General features: G+C 35.5%; 1 protein-coding gene across 1 annotated transcript in view; it reads left to right on the forward strand.

Moving 5' to 3' along the window:
- Window positions 1–23,754, forward strand: part of AHI1 (Abelson helper integration site 1) — a 103,998-nt gene that overhangs the window by 25,920 nt on the left and 54,324 nt on the right. The window contains exons 12-19 of the mRNA XM_019472650.1: window positions 1,945–2,077; window positions 3,123–3,246; window positions 5,396–5,625; window positions 7,042–7,145; window positions 7,746–7,864; window positions 10,954–11,084; window positions 12,570–12,710; window positions 14,759–14,952. Coding sequence (XP_019328195.1) covers window positions 1,945–2,077; window positions 3,123–3,246; window positions 5,396–5,625; window positions 7,042–7,145; window positions 7,746–7,864; window positions 10,954–11,084; window positions 12,570–12,710; window positions 14,759–14,952 — 1,176 coding nt within the window. The remainder of the gene's footprint in view (window positions 1–1,944; window positions 2,078–3,122; window positions 3,247–5,395; window positions 5,626–7,041; window positions 7,146–7,745; window positions 7,865–10,953; window positions 11,085–12,569; window positions 12,711–14,758; window positions 14,953–23,754) is intronic.

Here is a 23,754-nt window from a genome sequence, read left to right on the forward strand (position 1 = left end):
AGTTCTTGGATTTCAGCTTGATTTGAAATATATTTTCTTGGGTTTTTTTCTTTTTTTTTTTTTTAATTCCCTTAGTTAAAGTTATTTTTACAGTATAACAGAATTATGAAGGAACTTTCATTGAAGAACCTTATTAAGAAGGTTCTTGCTGACTTCATCCTAACTCCTAGATCACTGTAGCTAATGGAAATTAGCAGTCATAAAAAGGGAATATTTTTGCAACTATATGTAGAATGTCCATGCAATGATTTCATATTTTTCTGTAGAATGGCGTTAGCATGAGTTCATGGTTCTATAAAAATTTGAATAATAAATGATTTGTTAACAAAGAATGTTGATTTTTATTTTGATTCCATACTGTAGTCCTTATACAAATCCTTTCAAAAGGAACACTTAAATATACACAGACTTAATTTTATTTCTTAGTAAAGTTTGCTAATAATAATGATAAAATAGTAAAGAATAGATAACTCTGTTTTTACAATGGAAATTTTCTTACCAAAAATGGTAGGATACCTAAAAGGTGTATTTATGTTAATGTTCGTTATTTTTCAGAAAGTTGCCATTCTGAAAATAAGTGTGTAATCAAAACCAAGAGAAATAATATCCTAAGAATATTTGCCTGCCATCATACAAATAAAATTTGGCAGCTCATTTATTCTTAGACTAGTACATGTCCATATTGAAGAAATTTAGTAGCAACGATGATGTATTTTGTGATGTGCTGTCCTGTGAAAAAGTTTCAGTAAGGTTAGCATGATGTGGCCTATCTGTTTGCCAAAGAATATTAAAGCAGATGTGCTTGTTTAAAAATGAATAATTGCTCAAAATTATTATTTCCTTTTTATACATTTAAATTATTGTTTTACCTTTAAAGCTAAATTGTCTTTTTAAAGAACCGCAGTATATTTGTATCTGTCTCCATAGATATAGATAGATGGATGATGTTATTTTTGCAAATTGTTCTATAGAATTATGAATTATTTGATATATGAATTAAATATGAAATTAATTTTTGTATGTGAATTGTAGCTACATGACCTGTAAATAAAATAAGTTTGTTCTGAGCTGAATTGTTGATTCAACATTAGTAATGTTTTATTTTAGAGAGAGGTTAAAAAGCATAAGAAGGCTTAATTGCATATATAGTTTCTAACAGAATGTGTTTACCTTTATTCTGAAGTGAACAGTTTATATTCAATTATTTCATAACTAGATCTATTTGTATACTTTTAAATGCATATGAATCTGTTCATACTCATTTTTAATTCATAAAGGTAAATCAGGTTTCGGTTAAATAATCACATAACTACTCTGGATATTTTAATTACCCTTAAACGTCAAACTTAGTTCTGGAGAACAAGCCCTTGGGTGAAAAAGAGGAAATATTTTGGGAGAGAGGGAGAGGGACTATAATACCTGTGCAACTTCTTGAAATGTTTCATCTCTAGTTATGTTTAAAAAAATCAGGAAATGAAATACAGATGAGGAATGCTAAAAGTGATTTGGTAGACCAAAGGTTTGAGTGCCTGTATTTAGTCTTCTGAGTTCACACTGCAATCATTAAGTTACTAAAAGTTGTGCTTAGACTCCTTAAACAAGCTTGACTTACAGTCTAACTCTACAGCTTATATTATTGACGATAGTCATCATCAAGCACTTCTTAAGATCAAGGGAATTGTTTCAATTTTAAATTTTCTTAGGTTTTTAAAACTTGCTAGTTGTCTGTAATAATGGGGCAGAAATGAATATACAATCTGGATGTGGCCTAAGTTATGCAGCAGAACTGTCTCTGTTATAAGATTGAATTTTTCTTTCAAATTCCTTTAAGATGTTAGTAGCTTTTTAAAACTTATGCATGACAGGAACTAAGAATGTGTTTTAAGCATTGGGTAGTTACAATATTCATAACTGTGTAATCCCAATTCTTACCTGAAAAGCTAGGTTTGCCGCATACCAAACAAGCATCTGTTTTCACTGCGAGGTGGAGATATGGGCTGTTTCTGTATTCGTTTCTCTCATGATGGGAAAACGCTGGCAGCAGCATGTGCAGGAAGGAATGGCTATCCCATTGTTTGTAAGTTTAAAATATGTTTTGGGTTTTTTCTTGTAACTCATGTAGTTTGAAATTAAAGAGCAAAAGATGTATTTTTAAATTGTGGGTTTTTTAGAGGTTTTGTTTTATAATTGTGTCTTGTAAATTGTTCTACGCATTAAAGAGCATTGAGGAGAAGGCTCTTTCTGTGTTAATAGGGCTGGAACTGGCTTTTCATACATGGTAATGTATATACAGTTTAACAGTATGAAATCACACTATTTCTGTGCAAAGGTCTAATGGAAATACTAAATCAGTTTGCATAAGGAACATATTTTCTGATAAGGTTTTAAGTGAAACAGCTTTTCCAGCCCCCACCACATGGTTTTTGTGTAAGTTTTTCTCCTAACCTGTCATGAAAGTTAGATACCTGGAATACCGTCATCTCCAGACAGACTACTGGAGGCTGCCGTCTTCCATGGTCCAGTTCAGTTGGAACTACAAATATTCCTTATTACTCAAACTTGGGGCTGCTTCTTCACAGTAGTCTCAAGTGCATAGTTCTCAAGCCCTGCATAAGAATTTTGAGATTTAGAGAGAACGGTATTTTAAGTGTACATAAAGTAAATGTTTAAATGCAAGGAACGGTTAAGTCTGGATTTCTTTATTACACAGCCCCAGAAAATTATCTCTGTGTTAATCTATTTCAAAGATTGGTTGGGTAGCTGTCAAAATGAAAAAAAAAAAACCCACCACTATAATCCTAATCTGGTTCTAATAGTTTAAAGCAAGTAGGCTGTTTCTTAAGTGTTAAGGCATTTGTGACATCCGTGAACCACTAGATGGAAGTACATGCTTGCTGTCCATGCATATCTAGCAACTATTTGATCTTGTTCTCTGAAAATGAGAAGATAAAGAAAAACAGTTGACTTATGCTAGCAGAAACTCAGCCCAAGGTTAGACTAATCAGTTGACTTATGTTAGCAGAAACTCAGCCCAAGGTTAGACTAAACTTTGCACTAATAATTGCATATAATTGATTGTAAATACTTACAAAATTTTTACTTTTCTATTTAAACTTCACTAGTGTATGAAATCCCTTCTGGACAGTTCCTGAGAGAATTTTATGGTCACCTTAACATAGTGTATGATCTTTGTTGGTCAAAAGACAATCAATACCTTCTTACTGCATCCTCTGATGGCACTGTCAGGTCAGTATGATGAAGATGTTCTGGCAGATAGCATCAGAAGCACAAAAGAAAGTAATGTTTTAATTAAAGATTTGATGGCAGTGTGACTTTATAATATTATAAAAATTATGATGGAGTTAATCACTTATGCTGTATTTACTATATTAGTTTCTAATGTATATGTATTTGAGACGAAAGCTTTTCCAAAAACTGTAGTGTCTAAATCTACAGTGCAGCAAAAAAACCCAAAAGACTTTAGATTTCCAGAAGTCACTGAGACAGTTGGAATATTCTGTCCTTGGAGAAATTGCCATATTAGGAATGCAGTATTAAGTTTGCAAACTTGAACATGAGGCAGGAAATTGAAATTTAAGATTCAAGTTACATGTATAAACTGGCCACACTGTACATATATATGTTTGGGTTTTTTGACACATAGTTAAATAATTAAACTGCTTTAAATGTAATTTGATAGTATTATTTCTGAGACTGAATGTGTACACATTTTCCTCTACAAATTAAAAGTGTACTTCAATGCAGTGTTAACTTTAAAATACTAATCTCTTCAAGGTTTAAAAACAAAACCCTCAAAACTGTAGAAAATCATAAAAATATGGCTGGGGGGGGGGAGAGGGGGATCGAGCAACTTCATAGGTTTTCATAGGGCTTTTTTTTTTTTTTAGGTCTTCAGATCCCTATCTCTTGTTTCTGTTATGCAACTCAGTAATGCTACAGGCAGTTGCATAATTCAAATGCCAGAAGAATTGTTAAATGATATATTGTATGTGTGGAACTGTTCTGCGCTTTTTTGCTGCTTGTATGTAGGAATAAAAATATTTTGAGAGCTTAGCCCATGTTTTTATTTTTTATTTGGAAGCAGATTAAATAATAATTTCTTATATTGAAGTAAATATCAATTTCAGTCATTTATGTTACCTATAAGAAGGCCCAGCTGTTCCTCAATTCTTGAATTTGTGGCAGCAAGTTGAAACTGTAGTGGTCTGCCTCCTTTTCTGTGTACTATGCATAGTCAGTGTATGAGTTGTTAGTTCCTGTATTTATTGTCTGTTGCCTTAAGCTCCTTTAAAAGTCTCAGTTTAGGCAAGGAGTTTCTTCTTTTACGCTTTCATATTGGGAGCATTTTGCCATTGAAGCATGGTAGAATTGAAGGATGAGGACCAAAAGGCACCCCATTGCTTTAAAGTCATTATCAGTTTATTACCTGGATCATTTCTTGGACTGAGTTCTAAGGCAACTTGAAGGGAAATTTGAGAACTTATGTGAATCCTTCTTTATGTAGTGTTTTGTATGTTACCCTTGAGCCTTCTCAAGCTTTAGTCCCACGTTATTTGTGAGCAATAAATTAACTTTCATGTTGTTAGAGCAAAACCATTCTGAAAGATAGGTAGACTCCTTGTGACGTTTGCACATTAAGTTGCAAGTTAATCGCTATACTCTAAGGGATTGCAATTTTGTAATGAACTCACCTCAGAGTAAGCTTAGAATTCTTCAGTAGCCACCAGAAGTAGTCACCCTACCTGGAAGGGTGGCACTCAAAGAATTAAATTCCATATTGTAACTGAGTGCTCTCTGAAATGTGCTGCCCACCTGTATTTCATGATCCAGGTACCATTCCATTCTTTGAGTCATCTTTGGGGAAGGCTCAATAATAAAATGTATAGCATCAAATAAAAAACAGTTCCTAAGAAAAATCTGATCTTACAGCTATGGGTGGTGAAGGATAGGAAATAGATGAATAGTAAACTGAATTTATGTGAAGAAAACTACTTTTTTTTTTTTTTAAATGAGTGATACACCAGAAGGTCTTAATAATTTGTTTATAACTCCTGAAAGAAAGAAACTGATCCAGTCCATGGAATTCTTTATATGTATTTTAAAATGTGCAAAATATCCATTAAATGAGTAAGTAGTCAGGAATTTATTTTGAAGACAGAGTACTATGGAAAGTAGTAAATGTATCTTAATTCTTGTTAGAAAGTACCATATTAAAGGACTAAATATAGGTGGAACAAATTGGTAGGATAAACAGGTGGTGTTAAGCGTTGGCAAGCATTTGCCTCTAGAACCATTAGCACAAAATACGGCATCAGTTATACCTGTGTATGTGATTGCTTTATACAGTAGATATCCTAACATCCTTTCCTTTTAGAATGTGGAAAATAGAAATGCAGGTGGCATCTGCAGTGAGAGTTTTCCCTCATCCTTCATTTGTTTACACTGCAAAGTACCACCCAATTGCTGACTGGTTGGTTGTGACAGGATGTTACGACTCAGTGATTAGAATCTGGAATGCAAATGTGAAAGAAGTCCATGGGCAACTGCTACAGGAGCTTGATGGTCACAAAAGTTTCATCAACACACTTTGTTTTGATGCAGAAGGTATGTACTTAGTATTACTTTTTCAAATAGTCTTCAGTTGAAGACCAACTTGAGTGTTACTAATTTGCTTTATTTCACAGAGGCAAAGTGAAATGCTATAATAGAATAGAATAGTTTTAGCTGTCTTTGCAATTAATACGTTAGTGTGATGCCTTACTTGGATGAACACAAAGGGACACATAGTCCCTGATATAAATTGAGAGTAATCAGAAAAGGTAAGTGTAGAAAGGACAGGCAAACAAATGTGTAGTGATCAGGCAATGATGACTGGACAAATTTTGGTCATAATTTAGTTTTCATTGTCCCTATAACTAGCTATTGTTAGTTAGCTAATGTTTTGTACATATTGCAGCAAAAATTAGCAGAACATAAAGCACAGATGCTACTGTTCAGAGGAAACAAATGGATCAGGATGCAGGTGAAAAGCCTAGCAGTTAGTGTAGAGAGGTAAATTGGAGAAAAGGCAGGTTTAGCTAAAGAAGTAGGTAGAAGAATTATGTACTAACTTAAAAGCAGAAGCAGGAAATCTGAAACCAGCTACTAGAGAACTCTTAGAACAGAACTTCAGAACAGGAGATTGCATGATCAGAACAGTAGCAAAGACAGCTCCACCATATTGTCATTCAAAGTTATCAACTCAATACAAAAATAAAGAAAATGAGGTAGCAGTAGTGAGATTGTGAGAATTTTAATGCTAGACTGAAGAAGTGGGAAGGTGATGAACTTTTCAACATTGACAGAGAATGTGAAAAACTGAGAGAAAAGGACAGAGATTTGACCATTGTGAATAATGTTAACTGGTAGATTAACAGCTGAAAGCAAGTGAGAGAGATGTACTGACATGTATTAGTGGAGGGTGGGAAGAGTTGAAGATGGATGAATGAATAAGATACTTGGAAGTGTTTGACTTTTTCTGGTATTAGTGACATCATTAGTAATTAGGTGGTTCATTTTTGGAGGTATTCACTGGAGTAGGTACCAAGAAGAGGAAAGAGTTGCATTTTTATAAGTATTTGTGCTTAATTTAAGAACAACTGTTGGAAAACAGTATTTGTTCTTGTTCAAGATGCTCTCAGTGAATGTATAGGTAAGCATTAGGCTATCATGTGAAGCTCATTGAGCTATAAATGCTCATTTTTTGCTGGTTCTACCATATGAGTAAAAATGAAAAAAACTAAAAGCATATTCAGCTCTCCAGTATCTGACTTACGTGCTGAATCCAAATCTATGGTATCAACTTATGTCATGCAGTATGAGCAAAATGTATTTTCAATGAGTATATGATAGCAAAAGAGAGGAAAGAATTGGTGTTCACCTATTCACAAAAATAATAGAAAAAAGTTGTTTATACATCCTTTTCTGTATTTGTTCTTTTGTGTGGTATTCTTCTACTTATAAGACATTATTATTTCACAGGGCTCCACATGTTCTCAGGAGATAGTTCAGGACTGATAATAGTTTGGGATACATCTGTCAAAGGAAGTTCTCAACACCTGTTTCAACAATGGAGGATTAATAAGGTATGCAGATTTCTTAAACTAGCATTGTAATTTTTATGTAAACTGTTCCAGATATAGTAATTTGATTTGAATTAAAATTTTTTTACACAGTAACTTTTGTTTAACTGAAAAGGTGTATTTTCTTTAAATAACGGTGCGAAAGAGCTGCTCGAACATGCTGTGATTCACTGACTTCAAATTTTTGATCTGTTTTGCAACTTCAATTTTTTGTATATAAAACATGAAAATGCTTGAGGTTTAATAGCATTGTATTAACAGATAAATGCTAATGCATGAGGTTTTCTAGAAATAACAATAAAATAGACCACAGGCTTTACAGATCACCTTTGTTCATACCTTAGAGGCCTAATGTTCAGTCAGCATTTCTGTCATCAACTGTGTTTCAGTTCAGAGTCACAGTAGAATCTGCCTTGTGGTTGTGAAAAGTTGATTGCCTTGGATGTAATGCCTTAATATAGGAACAAACTTTTTCCTTAACCACATAGAATGAAGTGGGCAGAAAAAGAATAATGCAAGAGAAAAATGAATAATAATGTGTGAAAACATGAGTTTTAAAACAAAAAGTTTTTTTTTTTTACTTTGTTTTCCTTCTTTCTGTAGGAAATAAAAGAAAATGATATTAAAGGAACACCAATAAATCATTTGGAGGTGCATCCAAATGGAAGGCGTTTATTAATCCATACCAAAGACAGTACCCTGAGAATTATGGATCTCAGAATGTAAGTAGATTTTTGGTGACAAGTGCATATTTCCTTTTTGTTTTAAAATTTACTTGGGGAAATAAAGTGCCATAAAACTATTAAAGGTATAGTTGTGGAGAAGAAAGATGTCCTAATAATCAAGGATAGCAATGTTAGGAAGTGGTTTCAAAACACTGCTGTATTACAGACCTTTTATGTTATATTGGGTAAGTCTTTTAGAATAGAATATCCAAAAATTACTAGATTACCTGGGAGCTTAAGGTGGCATGAAGGAGAAGACACTAGTCTCCCAAAGATTGAATTCACTTTTTAAAATACAATCTGGGCATGAAAAGAACTTTAAAATTGTAACATATATTTACGCATTAGTTTCTCATTGTTAAGACTCTGGGAAGAGTATTTTGATGATAAAATGGAATGAAGATTGTCATCATAAATACCAAAATATGCAGTGATGTACTTATTATGGTATATTAAGCAGGCGGTGGGATACAGGCGGTGAGATATTTTTAACTTACTTTTTGATGATTTTCTCATTTTTAATAGTTGCGAACATGATTCTTTAATAATAAACTACAATAAAAAACAAGGGGATCATAGAATCACTTGAGTCGTTGAGGTTGGAGAGTGTCCAGTCCAACCCTAATAATCAATGCATGAGAGCATGTTACTCAGGGCTTTGTCCAGTTGGGTTTTGAATATCTCGAAGGATGAAGAGTCTACAACTTCTGTGAGCAACATGTTCTAGTGTTCATTCACCCTCAAAGTAAAAGAAGTTTTTTTTCTTCATTTTAAATGGAATTTCCTGTATTTCAATTTGTGTCCATTCCCTCTTGTCCTTTCACTGGGTGAAACTGAGAAGAGTCTTACTCCTGTCAGTTACACACATGGATAAGATGCATCTGAACATTCTCTTCTGGAAAATCACATTAAAAGATATGAACGCTATTTCTAAATGATTCATCCTTAATTTCATGGGTTCCCTTCCTTGCCTCACCATGCAGAAAATCAAAGGTCCCTGGTGTTCTACATGAAATTACCTGGTGGAAATACCTCTTTACGCTCTCATAGCATGAGAAACTACGTTCTTTTAGAACATACTTTTGTACATATAAATACTCTCTCAGGAAATCTCACTCTTAAATTATATATTGGGTTGGATGTTTGAACTAGCTGAAGACTTTCCAGTCTTATAGTACATTCTTCGTCCTTTACTGTAAATGATAAATTATAATGACCATGCTAGAAAGCTAAACTATCCTCTCAATCGAAGCATGAAATGGGTGGATGAACAGAGGGAACCTGTAGTTTTTGAAGCAGATAGTGTTTGTCTATCACTACCATTCCTAAAAAGTGCAGAGAGTTTTAGTTTGAGAGAGAAAAATGGACATGCATATTAATCTCTAAGAAAGGGTTAATATGGTCAGCAATTTCACAATTATTGAGCCAGTTTATCCATAGGACACATCATCTCCTCCTATCTCCCACAACTTTGGCCATGTATTCGTAGCTTTTCCATTTTATCAGCTCTAGATGTCTTTTGATGCAGGGTAAGTCAGATCAGTAAACTGATCTGACCAAAAGTCAGCCTACAAATACAAATGATTAATTTTCATTTTAATCAACTATCTGATGTAACTCATCTGATAGCTGCCCAAACACTAGAAAAGAAATGAGGGAGAGCCTGGGAAAATAAGGGTGGAGAGGATAGCAGCAGGACTGCTGCTTTGACCGCAGCCCACAGTTACATTGGCTTAAGTCTATCAATAAACCACAGGGTCAGATACCCAGCAGTGATTATTTTACACGTCAGCATTAACTGTTCGTTCCCTGCATGAGAAAAGAGGGGGTGGAGGTCACAGATCAACACAATTCACTTTGACAGCTAGTTGTTCTTAACTTTCCTCTTTCAACTTGCTTTTTTGATCTTTTTGGATAATGCTGTTGTCCTGTCACTCAGGTATGTGATCAGGGATTTGGTTTTGGTTCAGACCTCTCCTTAGGGTTTCATATGCAGGTTAGTTTTACATCTTGCAGGGCTCTTCTACATGACATCTCAGAGATACTATCTTTCTTATTCACACAGCTAAAACTCTTATTTGGGCTAATATGGTCTTGCACTGTGATCATTAAAGCATCCTTTTCTCTTGCTTGCGAAATAGAATTGGATCTAAGGTATATGTATTCAGAATATTGTTAAAAACAATCTTCCTGTCACATTAACTGCATTGCACTTCTCCCAGCATACCTCCATTGTTTCTGCAGTAACACATTTTAAAAACTATTGTCTACTGTCTTTGAGAGCTGTCGTGGCCTATTGCCATTCATCTTGCCTCGAATTCTGCATCATAGTATTACTGCTGTATTAGTCTCCATTTTGAACTTTCATATGTCTTTCCAAGCTGTACCTCATGTTTGAGATAGCCTCTTATAAGCTGGCTTATGCTTCTTTAAATCCTTTTGCAGATTCTCTTTTACTTGATGCCTACAAACTGTTTGACAGTGGTTCATTAGTAGGTCATTATTACTATGCTGATCAGTAGTGTTTCACTGAAAAAAGATTAGGATACCTAAGTAGCACAATAATATTAAAAATATTAATGTTAATAGTAAATCAACATTGATGTCTGAAATTTGTTGATTCTACTGCTGGTTTTCTAACCAAGGAGTTATTAGCCTGAAGAGCTAAAGAGAGCTGCTGGATAAATTTAAGCACTGCTGGGATGTAATCAAGCTCAGGAAGCGTAATGAAAATTTTTTTGGCAGAGCTTGGAGTAATAGTGCCAATTTCCCCATTTTTTGCAAAGCCCGTGATCAAGAAAATGCAAATTACTACATCTATATCCATTCTCTAGATCTGAGTAATTCAATTTTCTACTGAAAGACAAGGATGTACACTTTCATCTATAATTTCAGGTGCCTTATGAAAGCCAGGGAAAAGAAAGGGTAAACTCTGCACTCTGCAAAAGGTGGGTGCTTGCATATCTATTTGGGATGCAAGGTCTATTGATTGTTCTGAGGAATAGAGAGGGGGACTGACACATAAAAAGTTAGATTGTCTATTCTGAAAGTATCTGCTACATCTGCAAACTATTCTTTATCTTTAGCTTGGCTACAAAGAAATACATAGGTGCCACAAATTACAGAGAAAAGATTCACAGCACCTTAACACCATGTGGTACATTCCTATTTTCTGGAAGCGAAGATGGAAAGGCTTATGTTTGGAATCCAGAAACAGGTAACTAATTATTTTATGGTCTTAAGCCAGGTTGTCAAGGCTGAGGGGGAAAGGGTTTTGTAAGCTTTATTGAAACGCTTTTGATATGGAATAAAACTTCAGTAAGATGTTCTTAAATCCTGAAGCCTTAGCTCCACCTTTTAAATAGCTATTACTAATCTCTAAGATTTAATTCTCTAGAGGAAATTAATAGGCAGAGGTAGCATTTGTAATATCCAGCAGGAATGGAGCACCTTAAGCTCAACTTTTTGTGTACTGCAATTCTTCACATGTGGATGAGGGTCTTAAAACGGAATGCACAATAATGTTTTAAGTCAAATCATAGAATCATTGAGGTTGGAAAAGACCTCTAAGATCATCGAGTCCAACCGTCGACCCACCACCACCATGCCCACTAAACCATGTCCCTAAGCGCCTCATCTACACATCTTTTAAATACTTCCAGGGATGGGGACTCAACCACTTCCCTGGGCAGCCTGTTCCAATGTTCAGTCAGTCTTGCTGTTGCGTTTTTTGGATTTGGGAATTAGGCTGTTGTTGAGAACCACTTCATTTGTTTCCCGAGGGTGATTGGAGACTCTGAATGTTTTTGGCCCTTGGAATATAAGGTTTCTTTGTGAATGATTTCCCAAACCGAGTCATTTCAAAATAGCTACCAAAATCTTTCTGGAAAAGTATTACGCAAAGTGTAAGATACAGAGTTTGTCATCTTCGTTGTACAGTGAGGTAAAAGGGATAAAAATAACAGTAGAAGGTAGCAGAATACACTTTTTGGTTTTGATGACATTACGTTCTGTCTCCAATTGTGATTTAAATAATTTTTAAAAAGGAAAAAGTAAGTATTTTAAAACTGGCAGCTAACCAACAGTTCTGTTTTGACTTTCTTTCCATGTTTCCAAGTGTATTAGCTTACATCTATGCCACTACATAATTTGTCTGAAAACTTTAAAAAAAGAATAAAAGGAGGGAGAAATTTTGTTAGTAGTATGTTTTTACCGGGCTTTGACTCTTGCTTACACGCTGTACTTGCATTCATAATGCCATCAGCTGAAGAGCTAATTTTTTTTTTTTTTTTTTTTTTTAATAATTTTGTGCTCAACTTTCACTCCTATTGTCAGTATTATATAATACTGACAACTAAGATAGCTATCTCTGGCAAAATGCAAGCACAAACAAATACTGTGGAACGCCACCTTTCCAGAACTTGCTTATCAGAACAAGAGAACTCAGCTAACCTGATGCATCCTCTTGGGTTTCCTGCAGCTGTTGCAACAGCACTAACTTTTCTGACTTTTTCAATAACTTAAAAGCATAGAATATTTTTTGTTTTATGCCAAATATTACTTTTCAATAAGGAAATGGACTGAAGAATATTTATTGACAGAGGCAGTCACTGCACTGTAGTAATACAAGCTTTAACCAACTGTTACTTTGCTGTATCAAATATGTTTCCATAGTATTAACATACGTATTTCACTTCTGTAGGAGATCAGGTGGCCATATATTCTGAACTCTCCTTCACATCTCCACTTCGTGATGTTGCCTTTCATCCACATGAACACATGGTGTCATTCTGTGCCTTTGGTCAAAACCAGCCAATACTTGTATACATTTATGATTATAAAGGTACAGTACAAATTTTCTTGATACACACCTGTAAGTATTTTATTTTTAGAAGTGATTTGCTAGTATTTGTACTTCTTTTGAAGGAAAAAGAAAATAGTCATTTGATGATAATACATATCTTTATCTTGGGAGATACCAAAACCCAACTGGACGTGACCCAGAGCAACCTGCTCTAGGTGACCCTGCTTTGAACAGGGCTTTGGCCTAGCCAATCACCAGAGGTCCCTCCCAACCTCAAGTTTAAATGTGGTACTGTATGTCATCCTGTGTGATTCTTACAGTACTTTATCATATATAGGCAGTGTCATATAAATATTTAAAAGCCCTTTTTCAGTATCAAGGTGGATTATGGAGCCTAAAATACTACCGTTCTGAAAATTAATGTATAGCTTAATAGAAATCTCATTATTTTGTGCTGGCTATGTTACAAAATAAAGTTGTTGAGCTGTATAGCGAATTAATGTGAGAGAGTATAGATTGTTTTAATAAACAGGTGTTACATCTGTGATGTCATTATGTGAGAGAGACATTTATTCCCCATGTTATGTTAAAGAGAAGATAGTGATAAATGCTAGCTTTGAATTTTTGATATACAAAATAAAATTCAGACTGTATTTTGCAGGCTTTTCTGATATTGTGTTTTTGTGGTTAGCTTTAGCAGTGTCATTGTTTCAGTTAAGGACATAGTTTCAGATGTCATGTTGCATCTAAACAGTAGATAATGTTAATACGAATTAAGCAATAAATTTTGCATATCTGTAACAGATTTTTGTTTGAATTATATTTGCAGTGAACATAGATTTATAAAGCTAATCCTGTCTTTATACATTTGCTTTTTAAGTAACGTACTAATGAGATTACTCATATCAAATCTCACAGTTTAGGTTATTTGTCTGTTGAACTGGTTGACTTTTACAGGAAAATAAAGTGGAATGACTTTAAAGTGAATATTCAGTGCTAAACTTCAACCCAGTAAGATACCTGCGTTCTAGAGAACAATGGAAAATTTTTCGGGTGAAGGATTTCTTTAAAATTTTTTGACTATTCAGCAGACACTGTGTCTTTAAAAAGCTAATAGGGTAGTTTAATATATATTTGTGTCTGTGTATATTTAGAGATCACACAGATATCACACTGGTAGTTATTTGTATCATCTGACTGCTTAACTAAGTCACTGGTGACAGCAAGGTTTTGCATAGGTTGTGGTCTTTTCTACATTGTCTGTTACTAACTTTTTGTTCCTTTTTTGGTTAAAAGCACACACTCTTGCTTTCAGAAGATAGTCTTACTGCCTTAGTGTTGAAAGAGTTAATCATATAGTAATACTAATTTTAGTCACTGACACAGTTTTTAAGACTCCAACAGTATGTGTTTTACATACACCAACAGTTTTATGAATATCCTGGACAAAACTTTCATGAAGAATTCTTTTAACCTTTGTTGGCTTGAGACCACAGTACAAAAAATTGCAGAAGTCAAACAATTTGTTTAAATGACAGTGAGCACAACTTCCATCAAAAGTATCCTATTCTAGAGCAGGCTACCTCCTAAGAATGCCTCCTATGCCTATATACATGTCTAGCAACTTCTGAAATTTTACTCAAGTATAATAAGCTCACTTGAACTAGGCTGGAAATAATGTGAAATGTACTTAGTAAATTAGCTGACTTGAACTCAGTGCAAGCTATATAACTTTCTTGCCTTTGAAAACATTCCTTTCTCTTTTTCCTCCCCCCTAATATTTCTGCACGGAGAACACTATTGTTTATAAGCAATACAAAAATGTCAGTTCTGTGTGAGAGGTTACTGAACACCGGTAACAGAAGGGAGATATTGTGATGAGGAAGAGTTGGGGGAAATGGGGTAGTATGGGGAAAATTCCATGTCATTTTCAGGTTTTTCCCTGTAGCACTACTAGTACAGATTCTGATGGTGTTTCACTGAAGACATGGCTGGCAAAATGACAGTGATCATTCAATGATTTTTTTTTTTTTTCCCATGGCAATGTAAGGCTTCACCTGACACATTAATATTGGTTATTTCTACAGTTGCGCAACAGGAAGCTGAACTTGTAAAAGATCTCAGTTTGTCACTTACAACAGCTGCACCACAGTTCTTTAGCAGTTTTTCTGAAATTCCTACACAAAAAAGTTCAGTGATGTCTCCAACAGATCAGTTTGTCAGTGTTGCAAGAGCATCAATGAGAATGCAGAAGGTGAAACAAAAACTTGATTCTGTTATGGTAAGTCAAATTTAATTAATTTCCAGAAGTATATAGTCTTCTCAGCCAAAGTTCATATTCTGGGATTGATGTATGTAACAAAACATATATATGTAGTCTTGGGATCTGTTCTTCAGAAATGAATACATCTCTCGCTAATATTAATGCACCTGTAAGTAGCTCTTTAGAAGAGATTAATCGCATAAAACTAAGTTATTTTTGTTTATCAAGTATCGATGACAAAGGATGTTTTCTGTCAGTGCCCATTACCATTCACATGATTTACTCATTATGGCTGAGCTTAGAAAATTATCTTTTTTTTTTTTTCTTTATTTGCCTTTAGAGTTGTATGTGGCATAAATGGCAGGGGTTTCGTAGCAGGGGGGCTGCAGGGCTGACCTGTGTGGGAGGAGATCATGGACTTCCCTGTGCTGGGCACAGCCGTTTCCAGCCAGCTCCACGAAGGACAAATCAGACCCACTGCACAACTGAAAGTGGAACCAAACAGAAGAGCATATGGCACCTCTGTGAAAACATATTTAAGAAAGGTTGGTAGCTACTAGGGACAGGAGACACCAGAGCAGAGGAGGAAACGCAAAGGAAAACATGGCAGGAGGCACAAGTGGAGATACAGGAGGAAGACAGTGAGGAGGCACAGAGGTGATGCAGGAGACACAAAATGATGCACAAATGGAGATACAGGGGGAGATAATGGAGTAGGCATGAAGGGAAAGACAGGAGGAGATGTGCTGAGGACACACAAAAAACACAGGAGGAGGTACACCTCTGAAGGGACTGCAACCTATGGAGGAATCCACGCTGGACAGGTACAATCCCCGAGAGGATTTTGGCCAGTGGAGGATCCACACTAAAGCAGTTGAAAGGAGTAAGAAACAAGGAGAGGCAAAAAGAGCAAGCCACTATGCGCTAACCCCACTCTCCTGCATCACCCATCACCTTACCAAAGGGACTGGGTGTTAACATAATGGCAAACGCAAGGAGACAGGGGACTAGGAAGGAGGAGAGAGAGGTGTCTGAAGTGAAGTTGAGACAAAGAAAGAGGGAGGAAAAGTGTTTTCTTTGGGTGTTTGTTTGAATATTTGTCTTGTTTCTCAATACCCGAATCAGTAATCAAAGCTTTTGTAATTGGCAATAAACTTAATTAAGTAAAATTCCCCAACTTGAGATAATTTTGCATGCAACAAGAATGCAGAATATTCCTGAATAGCGCTGTGCAGTTATAATTACTGTTCACAATGACAAGAACTGCATTTGGGTTTGCACTTACTATTTTTCATTTTTAGGTATTTTCGAGTGCATATAGATTTTTATTTTTTTTTAATGTAGTTTTAGGCTTTGTCTGCATTAATAAGTAGTGAAGCACAAAAGAAGCAGATGAGTAGGTGAAAGCAGTTGTTGCTGAGGATGCTGTAGCTACTCTCATCATGCTTTAGGGGTTTTGCTTTGGATTACATCTACTCTGGTTCCCTGGCCTGGACATCTCCATTAGACCTGTGCTTTGAAACTATCCAGAAGAAAGCCATTCAACTGTCCTTTGCTTTCTGGTCTGCGAGTTCCCAGTGGACCCCTTTATGAAATACCACACTGTAGCTCACATGGATAATGGTAGCATGTTGCTGCTGCCTCTACAATTACATGGGGTCTCACATAAGGAAGAAAGCCGTGTTTCTGTTTTCTGCTTATTTTGTTCCTGCTCACCTACAAGTGAGCCCTGGTGCCTTCAAGTTGTTTATCAGTCAGAGAGAGTCACAATATGGAGAGAATGGAGCATGTAACCTTGTGTCTGGGAAGACATTTCAGAAGAAATTATTTTTACTGTTCTGAATGTCTTGTCATCTGAGGAAGAAGACAGGAATAATGAATTTCTGGGAGTCTTTTATCATTGCGACTGGTTAGTCTCTGATTAGCCAGGGATTCTGGGCTGTGGGAGGCAAATCTGGTTTAGCAGAGCCATATAATGGTTCCATGGAACCATGTAGCTAGGTGAACTAGGTATGCCTACAAGTGTGTTTGAGAGAATAACTTTCAGCTACTGGAGTTTTGTAACCAGAGACTGTCATTACTCAGTGACCAGTTTGGGGTAAGTCCACTGTGAGCAGAGTCACGGTCAAGGTTTTGGACAGCGTCCTCCAAACTCTCTACCCATGGACCATATATATGGGAGATGTCAGAAAGGTCATCTGAGTCTTCTCACCGTGTGGGTTTGCAAACAGTACAGGATGGCGGTTGAAAGAGTCCACATCCAGTCTCATGTCTGTCACAGAGCAGTGATGATTATAAAAACTGGGAGCGCTTCCTTGCAGGGCTTTATGAACCATTGAGATATTGGGAGGAGATTTCTTTTCATTGAAAGGACTCTTGATACTCACCTTTTCAGCGATCCAGTATGAGACTCAGGGGACGGTGATACCTCCTTTCCAAGCAGGGATAGGATCATTTCTTGCATGTGGGTGCAGTATTGCCTGCCTGCCTTATCAGAGATTCTGGACAGCCCCAGAGTATAATATATCAACACTAAAACTTAAAATTTCTACTAATTTGTAATTAGGAATTACAGTTTTGGATACATATGCATTTACATGTGCGCAACTCTCTTTTTCTTGTGAAAAATTATGCACGTATGTAAGTGCAGGCTTTGCTGGAAGGCTTGTTAGAATGCGTACTCGCATAAATGCTTTGCTAAAGTGTTTGTCAAAGTAGGCCTCATAAAAGTTGCCACTCAGCTGCATATGTGAGAATGTGCTAATACATCTGGGTACAGACAAGTGAAAACAGAGAAAGGAGTCTTTATTAAGCCACATGTAGGGTGGCAGGCTGCCCTGTGATAGAGTTGGAATATGAAAATCCAAATGAGAAAGCAGGTGTTACCTTGTATGTATTTGTCTGACAGGAAAAATAAAAAGGGAACTGGAAACTATGTTGGCTTTTTACTGGTCTTTTGGTCATGTTTGCATGCCAGTGCCTTGTCGCAGACGCGCAGGGATTACCATGTTGGGACAAGCATGTTGGCAGCATACCTTGTAGACAGTAAACCTGGCCTGAGGTCACAGCTGGGGTCGTGTTTTATGAGGCAAAGGTGCTGGAACCTCCGAACAGCAGATCTGCCAATACAGGGGTCTCTGGGTTCAATGTGTGTGAACTTAGCAGTAACTAAGGGATACAAAATTAACTTGTAAGTGCAAAGTTGGAGGTCTGCAACTTAGATATATGATTTGAAAATATAGTGCGAGTACCTTAAAATTTGGTTTAAGCTAGATAGAAACAGAATATTCTGATCCTCTATGAACTTGGGTTTTTTGTATTGTGACCAGCGGCTCCTTTCCAGGTCCCTTTAGAACCAATGTTTTTTTTCTTTTTTTGTTTTTCTTCTTTGCTACCTAAACAGGAACCTTAATGAATGATAGAGGAAGTTTCTTTTCTTCTCCTCTGCAACATTACCATTCTTGTTAGCCCAGAAAATCTGTAATTAGAACCAAGAGTTGAATATTGGTCTAAAGCTTTAGTAATTCACAAAAGCTAGGACCTTTTGTTACAAAAGATAAATATGAATTTCTCTATGAAACCAGAGTGCAAAATTGGCTTTTTACCACATGGAGAAATTACAGTATAGTGAATCTTGGCAGCAATTACTATCTACCTCTGCCTCAAGGAACTAATACTAATGTATGTTTCTATTCACAGAATTTTTTGATAGGAAAACACTTAACCCATCTCTAGTCATTGAAAGAACTCATAAGTGCTTTTCATTCAGTGTTACTATTTATGTATTTAAAATTTCACTTCCATCTAGCAATCAAAATACCTGTTTATAACTTCGCATAACAAGGGGGTGATACATGTTATGTAGATATGGGGAGAAGGGCTTCTTTTAAAGGTATAATATCCTAGCTCTGAAATTGTGATTTTTAGATGTCAAAACTTTCATGCTATAATTTAAAGGAGAAAAAAACTTTTGTAGCGCTTAAGGACAGCATCTGTAGTACTAGTCCTGGAATCAATTATATGTTGGCTGCCTCGTCTCTTAATATGTGAATACTTCTAAATTAATTAAAAGTATGTTTGGCTTTTCCAGTCTTTACTTTGTGATGTATTTCTGAAAAATGTTACTAAAACGTTATCAAAGTGGTTACTAAAATTCTGATACTCAGAGGGTTTTAAGTGCAATATTAGACAAGTAGAATGTAAAAGTATTCTTTCTTATATACAGAACTACTTAACTGCTTGAATTTTTTTTGTCCTTTGACTGTATTTATTACTATGCCAGAATTCATTAAGGGAGTAGGTACTGTGAGAGAATCCAGAAGCTTATACCTCAGATTGCATCAGATGTGCTGAACTTTCATCATTAAGTTGTATGACTATAAAGTATGGTTATATATGATGCTTTGGTATAGTATACATCAAGTACTATACTGTGTAGTCCTTCCAGATGGTCTCCTTTTAGAATTTAGTTGAGATGTAAAATATATCTTGTTGTGTGAAAACAGAATGGAATTGAAAGCCACTGCTTTTCAGAAAAAACATGCAACCTTTTTAGTGAACACACAAACATGATACTGATAGTATCTAAGCCATCAAGTGGAAGAAGCTGGAAACTTGTCCTTTTGTCTGCAACAAAGACCTAGAGGCAGAGCTGGATGCCAAAGTGATGTGTATTTTTTATGCTACCATTGTCAGTCTTGTAAGAATCTGTCCTCCAGGTCATCTTGGTTTTGGTAGATTCTGAAATACCATGCTTGGCTTCTGGGTTTTAGTGCAGATTGGGAAGAGAAGAGTTCTATAGTCACTTACTACAACTTCTAACTGAAGATGTAAAACCGGAGGGTTGCAATATAAAGTACTGAGGACTCTTGTTAAAACATTGCTAATTCTGTGAATGTTTTTGGCCAAGTACAAGGCAATGCCGCAATGTCTCTGCAGGCTGAAATAGCTTTTTCGCTTGATCATGCCTGCAATACAAAATTTTTATCTACAAACTGTCAGAGGATGTACTGATATTATGTAATCTTATCTACCATATGTATAAGAAATTTGCAGTATTTTTAAAGCCTCTTTTTCACTAAGTTCACAGAATTGTCTTAAGTTTCTCTTAAGTTTTTCCCAAAGAAAACTTGCGAATGAACAGGAAGCCAATTTTTTTATACTGTGTATACCATAATGGGGGGGGGGGGGGGAGGCAAAAAAGCACTTAATTTTATTTCTTATTAAAAACAAAACTGTAGCTGAATAGTTTTTAGGAAACCATAAGTAAGATCCATTCTAAACTGAATATGAGGAGGATGCTTGTGTGTTTCTACTTAGGAAATTCAGGATGAGCCCATATATTCAACACTGTAATTAGTTCTGGACACCCCTTCTGAAAAAGAATACAGTAAAATGAGAAGAAGCTCAGACAAGAGTAACACAAATGCCAAGAGCTATTCAAGAGCTTGCATGTAACAAGATTAAATTGACTAGAGCTCCTCAGCTTTGCAGGTTTTGCAGGCAGAGATGAGTGAGAAGAAAGTTGTGACAGAAATATATGAAATCACGAATGGTATTGGAAAAAAAATTGTTTCTCACATCTGAAGTGGGGGCATGCACTGAAGTTACACACAGTGCTGTGAAGGCCAGAAGTGTACATGAGTTCACAGAGATTTGGGGCGAATTCGTAAAGGAGAGATTCAGCAAAAGCTATTGGCCCAATGAACCGCTGTTCCTGCCAGCTGATGCTCAAGAAGTTCATAAATTGTTGAGTGCTGAAAGTGGAAGGGCCCACAGGAGAAAGATCCCTCTAAACTTACGCACCTTATGTGCTACAGTTTACTGTTGAAAAACGTGAGGATGGATCTTTGATCTAACACAGCATAATTATTCTTATGTTATGGAGTATATATACAATATATATAAAAGTTATACTGATAAGTGTGTGGCGTTGTCATGTTATTTATGAGTGGGTTGTGTGCTAATTCTCCATAAGAGTTACTAATATTCTTTTCATTACATCAGATTAGTAAATAATTTTAAAAATCAATAAAAGTTCAGTTTAATTTTAAAATGTTCACTAAGGTTACTTTTCTTCCTGTTTTGCTTTTATAGCAATTTCAAGTCAGATCCATATGGCCCACTGCATGATAGGTTTGGGGTTTAGTTTATTAGTTATCATATTAGTGGAGAACATGATCCTGTAACGTAGGCAATCATTTTTCTGATGACCTGTGCAATACATTCCACTGGAGTGAGGGCTTTTAAATTAAATAGGTGCTTTTGAATAGTGCTGTATACTTTTTCCTATTCCTCTTCCAATATTCCTCTTCAGAATGCTAGGAAATGCTTTCCTTACTCTAGGAAATTCCATTGCAATTATTTCTTTAAACATAGCTACTCCCAGCTGCAGACTTACAAGGATGTGTTTTATAAGCCACTTTTGGATCTGAAATCCTATAACCCTGTGCATTTCGTTTACTGGATACAAAATTTTCTTACAAACCTTTTCCATTTGCCAAGCAGATCCTGTTGAATCATTGTGAATGCATAAAGTGATTGTTGATATGAAATGGCTGAAGTATTACTAGAAGCTTTATATAGGTAAAATACTTAATGGCATATGAAAGTTTTGCCAGAATTTTACTTTGTAAGTCTTTAAGAAATAGTTTGTTATAAAGTAAGGTTTTGGAAATTGTAATGAATTTTCCGTGTCAGTTCATTAAATTTGCCAGTTTTAATTATGTTGCCTGTGTTAGAAAAAGCTGAACAAATAGCTATTTTTTTTCTGTGGTTTGTTGGTTGGTTGGTTTTTTCCCCCCTCTGTGAAAATCTTACAAAGCAGGTCAGATCCTTAAAATCTGTACTATTTTCCTACGTTAGAATATTCTTTGCTTAGTAAGAATTTTTTTCTAAGCATTCCTCATTTTTAGCAAATATCAGATGAATTTTAAAATAACACAGTCAAAATAGATGTAAAAGAAAGGAACTATTGTCTGTATTTTGTAGATGAAGGAACTTTGGCACAGATGTGACATGAGTAGTTTCACAAACTCTGTCCTCATACTGATCTGTATGGATTTACTGCAGTTAGTTACTCTGCAGTAATTGCTAGTCTTCCCACACTTACCCAGTGAATAAAAGAAAATAGGTAAAATATCTTGCTTTTACTATTAAGTAAAGGTCATTGTCTGGGTAGTTACCTTAGAAATAGGTAGAACATTATAAATACGCCTTCCAGCTTGGCAGCAATGCAGCCTGAGCCTCCTCCAGAGTAAGATCTGGTACCAGAACTCTGAAATTCTCCACTAGAGTGATAGCTAACATGGCGCATGAAGAGACTGAAATGGCTCTTTATGGTAAGACTGTACTTTCAAACATCTGGTCATGGGAATATTTATTGAATTCCCTGAATATGTAATTTAGTTATATTAAGGACTTTTTCTTCTCTCAAAGCTTCTATTTAGCATTAGCGATAGATGTAAGGAATTTCTATTTCAAACTATTTCTCTACTATTTCTTTATACTTTTAATTGTAAAAGTTAATGAGGAATTGTGTGTATCTTTTGTTGGATACAGAGTTTCCTATTATCGTAGGGAGTCATTACAAATTTTACTGTGAATATGGAATTTAAATCTGCATGCTCTCAGCCTTTTACTCTGTGAAGTAAGTGACCTGTATAAATCTAGTTAGAGTATGAGGGCAGTAATGCTTACAGAGCAATGGTCTTTCATCTGTGCTGTAAGCACAGGATATCTGTCTTTAGTTCTTGCTTAATATTTGCTGATGTTACTATTTGAATAGAGGTCTAAAGTAGCAATAATAAGCTGCAGTCAGCTGCGACAGAAGATTTTGTTCCACTACTGACCTTTTTCAGCATTATATTTCTCTCAGTGGCTTATGTTTTATATAAAAGGTATGTCAGACACAAGAAATGAATTGCATTCACTTTTTACCATAAAACTATATCCATCATTGTAATTTTATCAGCGGGTAAAATAAGATGGTGTTAATCATTTTTAATGTGTGTGGATTTTTACTGATCGGTCCTTAAATTTTACTTCCAGTTTTACCATCGTAGTTTTCTTGCCATAGATGTTTGTACCGTGTTAAGGAAAAGTTACTCACTGTTTGTTTTCTCCCTGCTGAACAAAGTAAACAGGGACATCTGACTAATACTATGTTTATTCAAATCATATTTTAGAGCAGAGAAAGCTAGATTCACTCGTGCTGGTAAAAGGCGGCAAATTATATCTCCTTGTGCCACCTGGCTTATTGTCACCAAGGTATGGAGAAAGCAGCTTTTATTAAGACCATTTTATGAAAGAAAATACCATAAATGTGCACTGAGTCAATTAATTTAATAACACTGTTGACAACTATTTTTATTAATGGTTATTGGGGCTGTGATAGAGTTTCTTGCAACATGTTGAGTGCAGAAAGGAACATTGATGATGGCTCAAATACTGAGATACTGTAAATTGAGAGTTAAAGAAGGATATATAGGATTAAACCTTCAAGAATTTTTTAATGATGTTTCACAGATTCCTTTTATTTTTTGTTGGCTGAGGAAAGCAATTTGTGTTTCATTCAAATAAATGATACAGAAAATAACTATATCTTTCCATTCAAAAGTGCTGCTTATTCTGGGGAAATCTGGTCAGGGTTTTTTTGTTAACTTTCTTTATGGTTACATTACAGTGAATCTCTTAATAAGCGCATGAGGGCTGGTCAGCGTAGGAAATTAGATTACACTTTTTGTTTAAGTGCATAAATTTAAAAATAATTCAGTGAAGTGCAAGCCTGGTTATATTTCTTTTTTTAGAATAATAGGAGTG

The sequence above is a fragment of the Aptenodytes forsteri genome, unplaced genomic scaffold, assembly GCF_000699145.1.
Source record: "Aptenodytes forsteri isolate BGI_AS27 unplaced genomic scaffold, ASM69914v1 Scaffold82, whole genome shotgun sequence".
NCBI lineage: Eukaryota > Metazoa > Chordata > Aves > Sphenisciformes > Spheniscidae > Aptenodytes > Aptenodytes forsteri.